Genomic DNA, 15236 nt, shown 5'->3' with positions numbered 1-15236 from the left:
CCATCTACCTTGTGGGAAATGATGCATTTCTTAAACTTGATAACTTATGAAGAGTGAGCAATAAACTGGAAAATGCTTAGTTGTAATGCTCAAGGAAAACTGTCATCTCCAATTTATTTAGAGTATCATCAGAATTATGTTAATTCACACATGCACTGAAACAAACCAAAAAAACCCGTAAGGTTACATAAAGAAAAATAAATACAGGAAAGGAATATACCAATATGTTACTGATAATAATTGTCCTTGCTAAGTTGCTTCAGTCGTGTCCGACTCTGTGTGACCCCATAGACCACAGCCACCAGGCTCTGCTGTCCCTGGGATTCTCCAGGCAAGAACACTGGAGTGGGTTGCCATTTCCTTCTCCACTGCGTGAAAGTGAAAAGTGAAAGTGAAGTTGCTCAGTCACATCTGACTCGTAGCGACCCCATGGACTGCAGCCTACCAGGCTCCTCCATCCATGGGATTTTCTAGGCAAGAGTACTGGAGTGGCTTGCCATTGCCTTCTCCGAATGATTGTCCTTAGCTGGGTAAAATATGGGTGGTTTTGATTTGCTTCCCTCCATATTTTCTACATCAGTCAACTTATATGTTCATAATAACAACAATAGCAGCTATTACAATCACAATTTCAATTTTTTTTTGAGGTTGTGCAAAACTATTGTATTTACAAAAATGGCACAAAAGTGAATTCAACAGTCGATGCACATGCACACTTCATTCACATCTTCAATGACAAAAGGTATTCTGAATACTATAGAACTGAATAAGAATACTAGCTTCAACAGCAGCTGTTAAGCAACAGAGTCACGTAAGTTACACCAGAATGGGCAAATATTGCCCAAGTAAAATTCTATTGTTAAAGCTGAAACATATTTAAGGCCATTCACATTCAAGCACAGGATACAAATCTTTTGGAGCCCCATTTATTTGTGTTTGAAATATGTGACCTCTCTTCTAACTTGTGGTCTTAAACTTCTGTTTACAAAACCCAAAAGGAAAATCCAGAAGAAACCAACAGTAGAGGTTATATTAAATAAGAGTAACATACAAAGCTATAATTAAGATGAATTAAAGAGCCAACATTAAAACTGCAAAACTTGTTAGTTACTTGTTGGATCCATCCCTACACTAGGAGTTAGGTAATATATATAATTATTTTCAAGTAGATTACTTTATGTTGCTCTAACATGTTCTTTTCATCAGTGCACTGTTAAACTAATCAAAAACTCTACACATGTATATTCCCTTAAAATAGCAGCACACACTACCACTACCTGCAAAGCCATCACTCTCAAATGACATAGGGAGTAAAAGGAAATTAAAAGCAGAGGAGTAACATATTGAGAAATAATGGGAATTAGAAGATTCATGCAGTTCAGCTCTTTTTAATCAGCCAGGCAGTTTGCTAGCAACAAGAGATGGTGTCCGTTGAGGAAGGTCCTGTGGAGTGGGAATGTGGTCACCAGTGACCTCTGTCTTATCCAGGGTTGCAGTAGGAAGTTGCTTGTTCTTCATTTTTGCTTTAGCCATGTTGTAAACCCCAGAATCAAAATATTTTTGCCCTTTCTGCAATCGTTTCCTTAAAAAATCGGAACCTCCAGGCTTTTGTCCCAGATGAGGATACCTTGCTTTTAATTTTGCTTCTTCAGCTTTCTCTGGACTAGTCACTTTATCTTTCATTTCCTTCTGTTCCTCTGCAGAGGCTGCCTCGGGGACTTCCGCAGACATACTGCTCCCTCTTACTCCGCTTCTCCCACAATTTCAAATTTTTTAAAGTCACTGTGATCAGTTGACAAAGGATGCATATCCAGAACCATAAAATACCCATACCTTCCGTCCCAGTTATTTCTCTCCAAGGACTTTGTCCTGAGAAAGCAGTTCTGCTTGTGGGCAGATCTCTAGGCAGGAAGAAGTTTACAGCAGAGGAAAGCTGGAAACCACCTAAATGCCAGACAGCGGAGTAACAATTACAGAAAATGTGGTTCAAGTACTCCATGCTGCTATGTGTTCATTAGGAAAAAGATAATTATGACAAAAGCATGTGCTGCGACATTCAAAATTAAATGGAAAACATGACTCTTAACAGGTTTCTTTCTTTCTTTCTTTTTTTTTTTTTTAAGGTGTAGGTTTGGGGGAAAAACACAAAGATGAGAAGAATGAGCTGGCAGGGCAGGACGTTGAAGTTGCGAGTAATTTTTTCTTGCTTTTCTAACATTTTCTGTAATGTAGCTGTCTTGCCTTTATAACTTAAAAAACACAGGAAGTATTAGTAGCTGTTCATCTGGGAAGTCGGTTCCTGCTAAGCCACCATCTCACAGGGAAGGCAGGTGGAGACCCACCCAATGTTAGCAGGAGGACAAGCGGGAAGTGTTCACTGCTGAAGTCTGAGTCATTTACTCCAGGGTTGTTGAAGCTCTGAGTAGGTGAAAGGAATTGCTGGTCCCTGCAGGAGTGCAGGTGGGGAATGAGATGGATACTAAGAGATAAGGAGTGCTCTGATAGGCAAGAGGCTTCCTCTGTCCTGTCCAGAACCCTCCACCAGCCCTGGCAGCTAAGGAGCACTTAGGATGTTCCAGACACTGTGCTCGGCTGTGAGTTATCCAGAAGTGGCTTTGTCTATCATCCGGGGACAGGGTCTGTGTATTCAGGCCACTTAACCTATTACTGCACAGCAAACCATTCTGATACTTGGAGGCTAAAACAGCAAAACTGCCTCTATTTTGCTTAACTTTATGGTGACAGCTGGGGCAGTGAGAGGCTAGGGCAGGAGAGGAATTGTCTGAAGGACCCTCACTCACACGCTGGCTGCTGATACTGGCTTTTGGTGGGACTGTTGGCTCATGGGTGGCCTCTTTCTGTATGGCCTGGGCCTCCTTACAGCCAGGTGGCAGGGATAGAGAGAGAGAGGAAGGAGGAAGCTGCATTCCTTTTATGACCTGGCCTCAGAAGTCACACAGTGTCATCCCCACAGTTCTTGACTGATTGTGTGTGCTAAGTCACTTCAGTCGTGTCAGACTGTTTGTGATCCCATGGACTGTAGCCCGCCAGGCTCCTCTGTCCATGGGATTCTCTAGGCAAGAATACTGGAGTGGGTTGCCATTCCCTTCTCCAGCGGATCTTCCCAACCCAGGGATCACACCTGTGTCTCTTAAATCTCCTGCATTGGCAGGGGGATTCTTTGTCACTAGCGGTACCTAGGAAGCCCATTTTACTGATTAGAACCTTGTAACTAAAGGGACCCAAACACAAGGAAAGGGGAGTTAGAATTCACCATCGATGTGAGGAAATGTCCAAGAACATGCATGTATGTTTTCCAACCTCTGCTCTTGGTCTTTCCTTGTACCCTCTCCTCCCTGGGCCTGACACAGAGCCTTGAACTAAACATTAGCTAGACTTGTTGGGAGAGCTGAATTCCTTTCAGGTTGCTGCAGGCCTGGGTGCAGAGGACAGTTTAGGGTGAACCCACTTGCTTCCCTTTTGTGTTGTTCAGAAATACAGGACACTTGGAGAAGTAATGGATTTTTTTTGCCTCCAGCTTCCCACAAGCTTGGCATCTGGGTGGGTCAAGGCTGCTGCCTGTCATCTGGTCCATTTTCCCACCCAGCCTTTCCCCCACTGCTCCATAAACTCCATCCCGTGCTTTCATCAGACAGGCCCCCTCACTCTGTCCTGGGAGGTTACAGACAGCCTCTGCTCAGGTGGGTTCACCTGCTGGGATGCCCTCTCTTCTTTCTACTTTTGAATTATGCCAACTTTCACAAGGCACCTCAAGGAACTTTCTTGACATTTCTCTCTCACCACCACCAACTCCTTCCCCCACCACTGCCTGAGCAACAGAAGTGAAAATCAGGCCTAATTCCCAAAACTGCAATCCTGAGTCCTTAAGGAAGCCCAAAAGCAGCAAGGGCTAAGCTTTGATACCAGGTGGGCAAAGTGGCTGAGAGAAGCAGGCTGGAGGCCATCTAGACCGTAGGAAGGACCCCAGCCATCTGGTCTACCAAAAGGGCAGCAGCTCCTTCTTGCCTCAGCAAGCTTTTACCAGGGGAACTGAAGGATAGATCATCTGATTTTTTTCCTTAGAAGCAGGAAAGAAAAATGGATTTTTATGTGGGATTTCTTAATTTGTAATTATTTATGTTTAAGAATTTAGAACGTAGGCTAATTCCATGAGCTGCATTTGCCCCACCTCTATTCACAACTTTTGGGGGAAAACATTTGGAGCTGGGAGAAAGGTTTGGAGGTAGGGTCGGGGAGGAGGCTGGAAAGGACAGAGTTGAGGTGGGTGTTGGGGATGGAACTTCCGGAGGGTTGTCCAGAAAGGATCTGGGCACAGTGTGAGACCCTGAACTTGGACCTCACAGCGGGGGAAGCATCCAGAACTCAGCAGAATGGGACTTCTGTGGAAGTTGGGTTAAGTTGTAGAAAAATAAAATCCTACTTCTTGCTACCCTGAGCTTGGGGTGAGATTCATACTCGGAAGCCTTCAGCAGAGCCTGGCTGAATGAGGATCCCTGTCTCAAGTTAGCCCCTCAGGGGAAACAGATTGGCATCGTTTTATCTACAAAATCCAGGCTCACAAGAGAGAGCTCTTAGGGTCAAGACCTCTAGGGGATGAAGAGAGCAGGCTTGACCGGAGGGCAAGGTTGAACGTGATTCAGTCTCGACAAAGGCCTCAGTGCAGTTAAGGAAATGGAGAAGGAAATGGCAACTCACTCCAGAACTCTTGCCTGGAGAATTCCATGGACAGAGGAGCTGGGCAGGCTACAGTCCATGAGATTGCAAAGAGTTGGACATGACTGTGCAACTAGCTTTCACCTTTTGGTCCAGCCAGTGCAGAGCTCTGGTTCCAAGTGGACCTGTATGGGCACGAGGCTGCTTGGTCACCGTGACCAGGCTCTAGATGCAGGCAGCCCTTCTGAACACATCTCAGCCTTGGCTAAGGGCATCACTGCAGCAGAAGATGGATCCCAGAGAGACTCAGCATGAGCCACCAGCAGGCGGGGGAGCGAGTCTCCGTTCCTGGAGGAAGGAGATATCTGAGCGGTTCACTCAATGTCCACCATCCCTCACACTACTCAGATTCACTGGTTTTGTTTGGTTTTTAATTATTTATTAACTGAAGGATAATTACTTTACAACATTGTGATGGTTTTTGCCATAAATCAAAATTTGTGGCAACGGCCACATTTGTGAATGAGCCATAGGCATACATGTGACCCCTCCCTCCTGACCTCCCCCAACCCTGCCTTCCTCCCCACCCCATCCCTCAGATTGTCACAGAGCGCTGGCATCGGGTTCCCTGTGTCATACATCAAACTCCCACTGGCTATCTGTTTTACATGTGGTAATGGATATGTTGGAGAAGGCAATGGCACCCCACTCCAGTCCTCTTGCCTGGAAAATCCCATGGATGGAGGAGCCTGGTGGGCTGCGGTCCATGGGGTCGCAAAGAGTCAGACACGACTGAGCGACTTAACTTCACTCACTTCTTACTTTATCATTGGGGAAGGAAATGGCAACCCATTCCAGTATTCTTGCCTGGAGAATCCCACGGACAGAGGGGCCTGGCGGGCCATGGTCCATGGGGTTGCAAAGGGTTGGACACGACTGAAGTGAGTAAGCAGCAGCAGCAATGTATATGTTTCAATGCTATTCTCTCAAATCACCCCACCCTCTCCTCCCACTGGGTCCGAAAGTCTGTTCTTTATGTCTGTGTCTCCTTTGCTGCCCTGCACGTAGGATTGTTGATACCATCTTTCTAGGTTCCACATATATGCGTTAATATATGATTTTTGTCTTTCTGACTTACTTCACTTGGTATAATAGACTCTAGGTTCATCCACCTCATTGGAACTGATTCAGATGCGTCCATTTTTGTGTGTGTGTGTGTGTGTGTTAATAATTTTATCTACAAATGGCTGTGCGTGGTCTTTGATGCTGTGCAGGCTTCTCTCTAGTTGCGGTGCGAGGGCGTCTCCTGTGGAGCAGGTGTTTTAGGCATGTAGACTGCAGCAGCTTGTGGTGCACAGGCCCAGTACTTGCAGCTCCCAGGCTCCAGAGCACAGGCTCAGTAGTTGTAGCACATGGGCTCAACTGGCCCACCGCATGTGGGATCCTCCTGGCTCAGGGATCAAACCCATGTCTCTTGCATTAGCAGGCGGATTCCTTACCGCTGAGCAGGGTAACCCAGATTCACCAGTTTTATATGATAAGTTTTGGGAAGCAGCTCCTCCAGTCCCCACTGGGCCTCTTTTCTTGGGCACTCTTGCGGGGGAAGCTTGGAGGCCTAGAATTCAGCTCCCTCCTCCCTGCAGCTGGTCTCGAGGGTATAACTGACACCCTCACCCTCTCTTGCACTACCGCCTTGCGCCCTGAGCTGGCACCCCCACTGGTTAGGTGGCTTGGATGGGGGTGGTGGTGAATGAGACCCTCATCCTTGAGAGGTCTGTACTGCTCATTACCAGGCCCTTCTTGGTCCATGCATTTCTTTATTTCCTGTTGAAACTGGGGACGAGAGAACTGAGAGCTGTCCCAGTGAACCACTTAGGTGCCAAACCTCTTCTTTCCTGCCCCTACTGTGGATCAGCAGCTAGACTGTCTCCTGATGACCAGAGTCTATTACCCAGTCGGGGAGGGGACTCCTGTCCTTCCCTGCCAGTGTCTTGGCACGAGGAGCCCAAAGTGACTGGACAGCTTGGGGTCTGGTGGAATCCTCGCTCTCACCAGTGCAAGTGTTTCTCCTCTGGTTACCAGGGTTTCTAAACTTTCCTGGAGACATGTGCTTTCCATCTGGGTTCCCAGAAGTGACAGTGACTGGAACCACTCTGCTCCCCGCTCTTGGTTTCCAGACTATGTAACCCCTCTAATGGAGACATAGCCCCATGCAATGCCCACTGACTTAGGGCACCAGGTTATATACTGCCTCTTGCAGGATGGCACCCCATCCTCTCAGGCACCCTCTCCATTAATTTTCCAGTGTGTTCTTTATGTCAAAGGGCATGTTCTGGTGTGTCCCCACACCCATAAACACTTGCTCTGTCTGGTAGGTACCTGAGTCCGCCTAGGATTTATCCCTCACCTTCTTGAGTGTGTGTGTCTTACTAACATCTCTCACATACCTGTCACCTCTCGATCCTCTATTCTGATGACATGATCTCAAAATGCAGCGGACCTGCAGGGCTCTGGGGCACAGGTGAGACAGATCCCTTTGGATGTTATGTGATGACAGAGGACAGGAGAGGTGACCTAGCCCTTGGCAGGCTCATCAGTGTGTTCTGCTGTTCATCCCCAGAGAAAGTGAATTTTCTCTGATCCCCTCTTCTGAGAAGGATGGTTCTTCTTGTGTTAGTCCCAGCCGTGTCTGACTCTTTGTGATCCTATGGACTGTAGCCCGCCAGGCTCCTCTCTCCATGGGATTCTCCAGGCAAGAATACTGGAGTGGATTGCCATTTTCTTCTCCAAGGGATCTTCCTGACCCAGGGATCGAACCCAGGTCTCCTACATTGTAAAAAGATTCTTTCCCATCTGAACTATCCAATATAAAATGCATTTGCCAGACCAATAGCTGCATACTATGTCTTGTTAATCTGCTCTAGCAAGGATACTGCATTTGGTAACAGCTGTTGGGGCTACCAGCTGGCTTTTCTTTTTTTATTTCACTCTATATGTTTTTAAACATGTGTTTCTTTATTTTTGGTTGTGTGGGTCTTCATTGCTGCACGTGGGCTTTCTCTAGTTGCAGTGAGTGGGACCTAATCTCTGTGGCGGTGTGCAGGCCTCTCGTTGCGGGGCACAGGTTCTAGGACGCCCAGGCTTCAGGAGTTGTGGCGCAGGCTCAGCAGTTGCAGCACTTGGGCTTAGTTGCATGATTAAGTTTGAGGTAGTTCACTGCCATCTTCCAGTACCCTGTGGCTTAGATAGGGGGCTGCAATCCTTGTATCTTTTAGGACACTGAGAGAGCACTAGTCTCCACCATTCTCCTAAGGATGTGACATGGCTGGGGGCAGCTTTGAACCTTCCCCTTTTCCACCATCCTGGCTCCCACCCCACAGTCCAGAAACCTGAAGCGTGGTTTTTACTCCCACGTATATCCACTCAGTACCTTATACACCTGAGAACTAGAGACATGACCACCAGTTGGCTCCATGGGTGCACCACCATGAGCTGGACCTGGGCCAGGGACACTTATCTCAGACGCTGACATTAAGGTCAAATAAGATAATGTTAGAGAGGAAGATGGTAAACGCAATGGGTGACAGTTATTTCCACTTTGGAACCAGCTCCTCTGGGTGGCAATCCTGGCACTTCCTGTAATGGACTGTGAACCTTTGGGCAGGTAGCCACACCTCTGAGCTTTACTTTCCTCACCTATAAAGTGGGTACAATGACATCTTCTTTGCAAAGTTGTCGTAAGTGTAAATGAGCCTCTACAAAACATGTAAGTGTCTGGCTTAGTTCCACACTCAGCTTTTCTTGAATGAAAGCTTTATTTTTATTTTTCCTGCAGCCTGCAGCATGTGAGATCTTAGTTCCCCAACTAGGAACCAAACCCATGCCCCGTGCAGTGGAAATGTAGATCTTAACCACTGGATGACCAGAGAAGTCCAAACGAAAGCTTTATTTTATTAAGAACTCTTCATTCTGAATGCCCAACTTCTACAGGGTTCTTTGTCTTTAGGGGTGATGGCTCCTTGGCTGGGCCCAGAATGGCTTTATGTGAGACTGTCAAAGCTGGATCCCCCAGAACTTGTAAGTCATCTGCTTCTAAAGGCAGCTCTTCCTCTGTCCTGCATATGAGTGAGATGTCACCATTAGAAAGCCATACTTTTGCCCCTGTTTCATCTCCAGGAAGCCCCTTTTTGGCACCAATATTTCCCATTTGTGTGGCAATTGGTTTGTACTGTCCAAAACACTCATCTGTCCTTCCAGCAGCCCTGAAAAGTAAATCAGAGCCTTTCCCAAAGTTCCTCAGCTGGAAAGGGAGGGACTGGGGTTTGAACTCCACACTGTCGGTGAAGAGGCTGTCAACTGGAGGCAGTCTGAGTGATTAATGCCAACACTGTGTAGTCCCTCTGTCTCCCAAAGCACCTTCTGCCACACTAGGTGAGGTACAATGAGTCAGGCCATAGCAACTAAAGTTAAACTTTAGGAGTCCACTCTGCCTCTCAAGGGCCCTGTCTATAGGCCATCTACCCAGAACTTAATGACGAGAGCTGTAGAGAAGGTAACTCACTCCCATTCACGTGTTTGTTCCACAGCAGAGCTGAACCTGGAGCAGAGCTGAACCTGGAGCAGAGCCCAGACCAGAGGCTCTCAGAACCTGATCCCAAGCGCTTCACCGCTGTGCCACACTAGCATGCAATAATAGATGGTTTAAGATTGTTTACAGAGTGAAGCCTGCATGACGAGGGCGCTGTAGGTAAGGGGACCAGCCCAAGCCAAGGCCCAGAGGGGTGGAGTAGCTCTGTGTTCAGGGTCACTGGGGGGAGAGAGGTCATGAAGATGAGAATAGGGTGGACCAAGATGCTCTGGAGAAGGCAGGGTGACATTGAGAAGTCTCAGCTCATCCCCCTAAGTCACCTCCAGTGCCCCGAATGGAGAGCCTTTCCTTTGGGTGTCTGAAACTGGGACTTGTGGCTTCCTTTGAAAGTGTGGTTCTCTGCCTTGCCAGGGCCTTTGGGGCAGAGTGTTCAACCATCCATGGTCACAGCCAGCCACATCGTAACACCGGGCTGGACTACAGCCTTGCCTCCACTACTCTGTGTGGAATCCTGGTTTGGAATCTGGTTTGAAATCCTGGCGCTGCCATTCACGAGCAAGCCCTGAGGACTGCATATTCTTTGGAGCGTGTGTGGTCTTAGTGGTAATTGGATAAGTGGGTCTGGGTTTGTGGGTTAAAAAGACAAACATGTAGAAACACTCTAAGCAGCCCAGATAGGGGAGGCAGCGAGGTCCAACCAGGAGCATGGTTTTAGAGGAACAGACCTGAGTCCTAGTACTTTTCTTTGCTGTGAACCTTGGGCCAGTCTCTTAGTCTTTCAAATGCCCAATTTCTCCAGATGTGATTTGGTACCCCAAATACTCCTCTTGACCTCTGGCTCTGAAGATGGAGGGCAGAGCCCAACTCCTAAGTGTGTGTCTAATGATGGTAACTCTTGCATGACTCTTGGAAGGTCCTGTGTTTTCACAGTCTCAGGACAGAGTCTTCCAGAACTTGGTCAAGAACCTGATGCCAGCAGTTTCTGAAGGGAGTGTTCTCAGGAGAACCTGGTCAGGCAGTGGGGAAAGCAGGAGAGGGATGGGAAGGAGCCACCTCCCCAACATCACCATCACTCCACCCAAGGGGGAGAGTTCAGGGGGAGCGCAGTCTTGGCCTGATCCTAGACATCAGGGAGCCCTGGGCTTGTCCTCACCTCGAGGCGAAGGAGCTGGTGTCTGTCTTCCCACTAGGGAGTTCTTGGTCACAGGCTGCCGGGGAGCCAGAGGGAGCTCCCAGCTCTCTGTAAGGACGAGGTGGCCGCAGTGTCATCTTAGAGCCAGGGGCCAGCCCCCAGGAACAGGGCATGCAGAAGCTAGGGGAGGGATGTACAGAGCTGGTGAAGAGATTGGAGGAGATCTGCACGAACTTGAATGTCTTCACTTGTGCTCTAAGGGCTTTCCCAAGCCAGCCTGCGGGACCAGGACCCTTGCCAGAGAACAAAGCTGACAACAGGTTGACTTTTAAGTCTGAAAGCCTGTGGCTGGTGTAAGATAGAAGGTGTTTGGAAGGAAATGTGATTGTGTTCCTTTCCCTAAGGCTGGGAAGGCCCCTTGCCTGCCCTTAGGGCACCCCGGCTGGCCACATCTGACTCCAGGTCGGTGTTCTCTCTGGGGAGTCTGTGGGAATCTGTCCAAGGGTGCAGAGTGGCCATTTGAACTTGTAGCTGCAGTCCTTATATTTGTTACCTAATGCTTCATAATAAATCACCCCAAAACTTAGTGGCTTAGAACAACAAACATGGGACTTCCCTAGTGGTCCAGTGGCTAAGATTCCCCACTTCCAGTGCAGGGGGCCCAGATTCAGCCCCTGGTCAGGGAACTAGAATTAGATCCCATATGCCACAGTGAAGATTGAAGATCCTACATGCCACAACTAAGACCCTATGCAGCCAAATAAAGTAATGTTGCTTTAAAAGAGAGAAACAACAAACCTTTATTATCTCAGCATTTCTGTGGGTCAGGAATCCGGCAGCCGCTTTCTGTGGGTGGCTCTGACTCTGAGTCTCTGGTGAGGTTGTACTCCAACTGTTGGCTGGGGCTGCGGTCATCTGAATGCTCAAGCAGGGCTGGCGGGCTCGCTTACCACTGGGATTTGCATAGGGGCTGGAGGGCTTCCTTACTACTTGGCTTTGCACAGGGCTGCTGGTGTATACCCTGACACAGCAGTGGGCTTTGCCCAGAGCAAGCAGGTCAAGAGGGAAAGCAAGGAGGAAGCCACGACATCTTTTATGTCCTAGTCTTATATACCATCACACACCATCATTTCTGCCACATCTTATTTATTGAGAGCAACTCACTGAGTACCTCCATACTTAATTGAAGGAGAAGTGCCTTTTGTTGATAGTTTAAAAAATATATTTATTTTAAAACTTATTTTACTATTTATATCTGTATTTAATTTTAATATATTTTTATTTGGCTGCACCAGGTCTATGTTGCACATGGGATCTTTAGCTGCATCATGCAAACTCGTAGTTGTGGCATGTAGGATCTAGCTGCCCAACCAGGGATCGAACCCAGGGCCCCTGTATTGGAAGCATGGAATCTTAGCCCCTGGATCCTCAGGGAAGTCCGGAATTGCCTTTTAGAGGGAGAAATATCAGAGGACCTAGGGATGTGATTTACAAGCACGGTGGTGCTATAGAGCTGCTCCCCACCTTGCAGGGGTGCTTGGAGAGTGCTGCCCTTAATCAGCTCCCTGGCTGATGAACTCCCCTGTGTCATTCTGCCCCAGAGGAGGGGCGGAGGACTCTCTCCCACCAGTTGCTGCACCCACCCTTCCCCAGACCTGCACACTTGTGGTTCTTCCCGCCCTTCTCCCCTCTTCTTCTCCAGGCATCTCGGTTCTGCTTTCCCAGAGACGGACCTGAGATGCTCTCAGACCCGTGATTTCACCTTTGTGGAAAAGGGGCGTTCAATGTGTTCACATCTGCCAGGGGTGCTGGGTGGAGGTAGTCTCTGTGGGGCTGAGGCAGCGTGTCCCAGTCCCCAGACAAGATCTGAGCCTGAATGAAGCCTGGTCCACTCAGCACACACCCACCCTTTGATCTGAGGATGAAGAAGTACTTAGCCACATCACCCATTTTTCTTTCCAGTGTACCTGTGGGGTGGGGCAGGGAGGGAGGGTGGAGGAACTGGGGCAGAGATGTTTTTCTTGACCTCATTTCAAGGCAGTTGAGCTGGGTCTGGAAGACATGTGTCCAGTGGCACCTGCTGCTGACCTCTCAGCCACACTGGACTTTGTATTGGGATGTGGCGGCCCTGAGTCTGTGCTTTGAAGACCTCCCACTGCAGGGAACTTAACCAACCCAGGGCCCCAGACCCTGGATTTTGGATTCTTATTCCACCCCTCATTTGTATTGAGGCCATGGCACTTCCCACGACCTGTCAATAGTGCAGAAGGAATACTATTTTGGGAGATGCCTCAGATGTCCCATAACTTTGGCTCAAGGATTCCCCGGTGGCTTTGCAGAACCTCCTTAGACAGCCCAGCAATTTAGGATGCTGCCAGTAAACCTACCTTTCTCCTTTCCTCAGAGTTAGGGCTGCTGGATAAACTATAGGACACCGCCCCGTCGCGCCCTCCCACCCCCACCCCCCTGCCAAAAAGCTATAGGACATTCAGGTGAATTGAATTTCAGATAAACAACAAACGATTCTTATATAAGCATGTCCCCAGTCCTGCATGAGACTTGCTGATACTAAAAAATGTATTTGTTTATCTGAAATTCACACTGGGCATTGTAGCTGTGTATTTGCTACCTCCGATAACCCTACTTGGGGTCAGGCTCACTCTGAATCCTCTTCTGATCCCTCTCTTATTTCCTGTCACACATGCATTTCCTCTGATAAAATCCTTTCATGTTTAATCCCTCTTGACATGTACTTCTCAGCCAGCAGGGCAGGGCTGGGAGTGGTGAGCACAAGTGTGCAAGCTTGGCTGACAAACATCTCAGCTGGTGTGGTCCTGGGAGTGGGGCCATCTTTTGTTGCTCAAAGCTATGCTTGTGGGGGAAGAGGAAGTACTCTTTGGTCCAAATTTTAATGCACTTTCCCAGTATTTGTTGTTGTTGTTTAGTTGCTAAGTCGTGTCCAACTTTTACCACCCCATGGACTGTAGCCCACCAGGTTCCTCTGTCCATGGGATTTCTCAGGCAAGAATACTGGAGTGGGTTGCCATTTCCTTCTCCAGAGGATCTTCCCAACGTAGTGATTGAACCCATGTCTCCTGCATTGGCAGGCATATTCTTTACCACTGAGTCACCTGGGAAGCCCCTTTCCAAGTATAAGGCACTCCAAATCAGTTATCCAATTTCAGTGTGCTTTTAAGAGTCACATGGGGGAATACAAAGGAAATGGAGGTTCCTGGGCCCCTCCCTTCAGATATTCCAATTCTATGGGTCTAGGATTGGGATCACAAATGTGCGTTTTTGCAGGCTTCACAGTAGATTTTGAAACTGCACCAGGAAGATAACTTGGTAAATTTTGTAACACTTTCCACGAATGCTTCTGCCCCTGCTTATTCCATGCTCTCTCTGGGTGATAATTAGCATTTAGTAGTCAAGGCATCAAGGCTGGGAGTAAGTTTGCTTTCCTTTCTTTCCCTCCTTGCTTATTCTTCCGAAGTCCTCTCTGGGTTAGAAAAATTTGCCAAAAGTCTGGGTCCCTGAGCAGGTATGGTGTACTTTTTTTGTTTGATAATAAGAGCAGTATCAATCACTTTTCCCCTTGTCTGCTAGGAGGCTCTGAGCAAGATTTCTGTGTAAGTTGCAGTATTCCCCCTATGTCAGGATTTCTGATACAACAGATTCCTGCCCCCTGCCAAGTAAACACACAGGGATTTTGTTACACTGTTACTGTGGCTTCATTCCTGGCAGTAACAGTGGGCTTGTCTGTTTCTCACTGTAAACAGTAGTACCCAGAAATATGCAGAGTACAAACCAGCCTTGACTTACCTGACTCCTAAGAAACTGGAGGTGCCTCCCAGGGGCCAGGATCACGTGTTTCTGTGCTTCTGTAGGAGGGTTAAAGTAGAGGGTAAAGCTGCAGAGAGGGTGTGGGCCTCCGAGAAACAGCAAGCCACGCACCACCCTTAGAGGCACAGCTGGGTGGGTATCAGTGTGAGGCTGGCGGGTGTAACCAGTGAGTTTGCAATGGGTGTTGGCTGATTCTGATCCCAGGCAGTCTGGGTGAGTCGGCAAGGGAGGAATGTCTGACTCACTCCTGTCTCGGTTTCTCTTAGGGTGGAGGGCTAAGCTACCCCTAGAGGCTGGGGAATCTAGAAAGAAAGAGATGGACAATGGGGCTTAATATGAAGCCTGTGGGAATAGGAATCCTGACCACAAGGATTCCAGGCCTCTTTCATTCTGACATTCCACCACCCACCGCTTTCTGAAGACCTATGAGGTATAGCTCTATGCGAAGGGCTGGATTGGGGGCCATCAGGAGACTGGACCTCCCACCCCAGAGATTCAGGCTGCCAAGTATTTGTTTTCAGATCGTGTTTAGTATTCTTCCCATTTTCCTGCTCTTCAGCCTTAGTTGGGTGACATGGGGCTCAAGACATGGGGCTCAAGTGAGCACCATCTGTTAAATGGGTGCATGAGGTTGGAGTGGAGCACAGGGGGCTTAGAGTCCCAGTGTCTTCCCTCCTGCGTGCTGGCATCAGTTCCTCCTCCCTGGTACTGCGATGGCAAGACGTGCTGATGCAAGCCTGGTGGGGATAGACCCTGTCCACGCATCCCTCCATGTGCCCAGCCCCGGGCAGCTGGCTCAGAGCCACCCCCAGGAGGGGTTAGCTGCCCAGGTGTGGGGCTGGAGTGACCTGTGTTGCATCCAAGCTCTTGCCTTTCATCATGGAAGTCACAAGGCCAGTGTTCTCACCAGGCCCAGGGACATGCACCACCTCTTTTAAACAGAGCTCGAAATCTATGGGACTGGGGAAGCAGAGGTTAAGTTCTGAGCAGCTTCATTTG

The 15236-nt window shown here is 48.4% G+C and overlaps 1 protein-coding gene and 1 long non-coding RNA gene across 2 annotated transcripts; both read right to left on the bottom strand.

Annotated features, from left to right (window-relative positions):
• Positions 1-910: 910 nt before the first annotated feature.
• Positions 911-1768, bottom strand: LOC102413470 (cAMP-regulated phosphoprotein 19-like). Its single transcript, XM_044934332.2, has one exon. The coding sequence runs from the start codon at positions 1729-1731 to the stop codon at positions 1393-1395; it is 339 nt and encodes a 112-aa protein (XP_044790267.2). The 5' UTR covers positions 1732-1768; the 3' UTR covers positions 911-1392.
• A 6837-nt stretch (positions 1769-8605) lies between these two features.
• On the bottom strand, positions 8606-14605 carry LOC102413782. The gene is made up of 2 exons (XR_003105697.3): positions 14217-14605; positions 8606-8789 (listed from the first exon to the last, which is right to left on the bottom strand). It is a non-coding gene; the product is annotated as an uncharacterized LOC102413782 (long non-coding RNA).
• Between the last annotated feature and the right edge of the window lie 631 nt (positions 14606-15236).

Source organism: Bubalus bubalis, chromosome 21 (assembly GCF_019923935.1).
Source record: "Bubalus bubalis isolate 160015118507 breed Murrah chromosome 21, NDDB_SH_1, whole genome shotgun sequence".
Classification (NCBI taxonomy): Eukaryota; Metazoa; Chordata; class Mammalia; order Artiodactyla; family Bovidae; genus Bubalus; species Bubalus bubalis.
The sequence above is the reverse complement of the archived record's forward strand: the minus strand, read 5'-3'. Positions and strand labels throughout refer to the sequence as shown.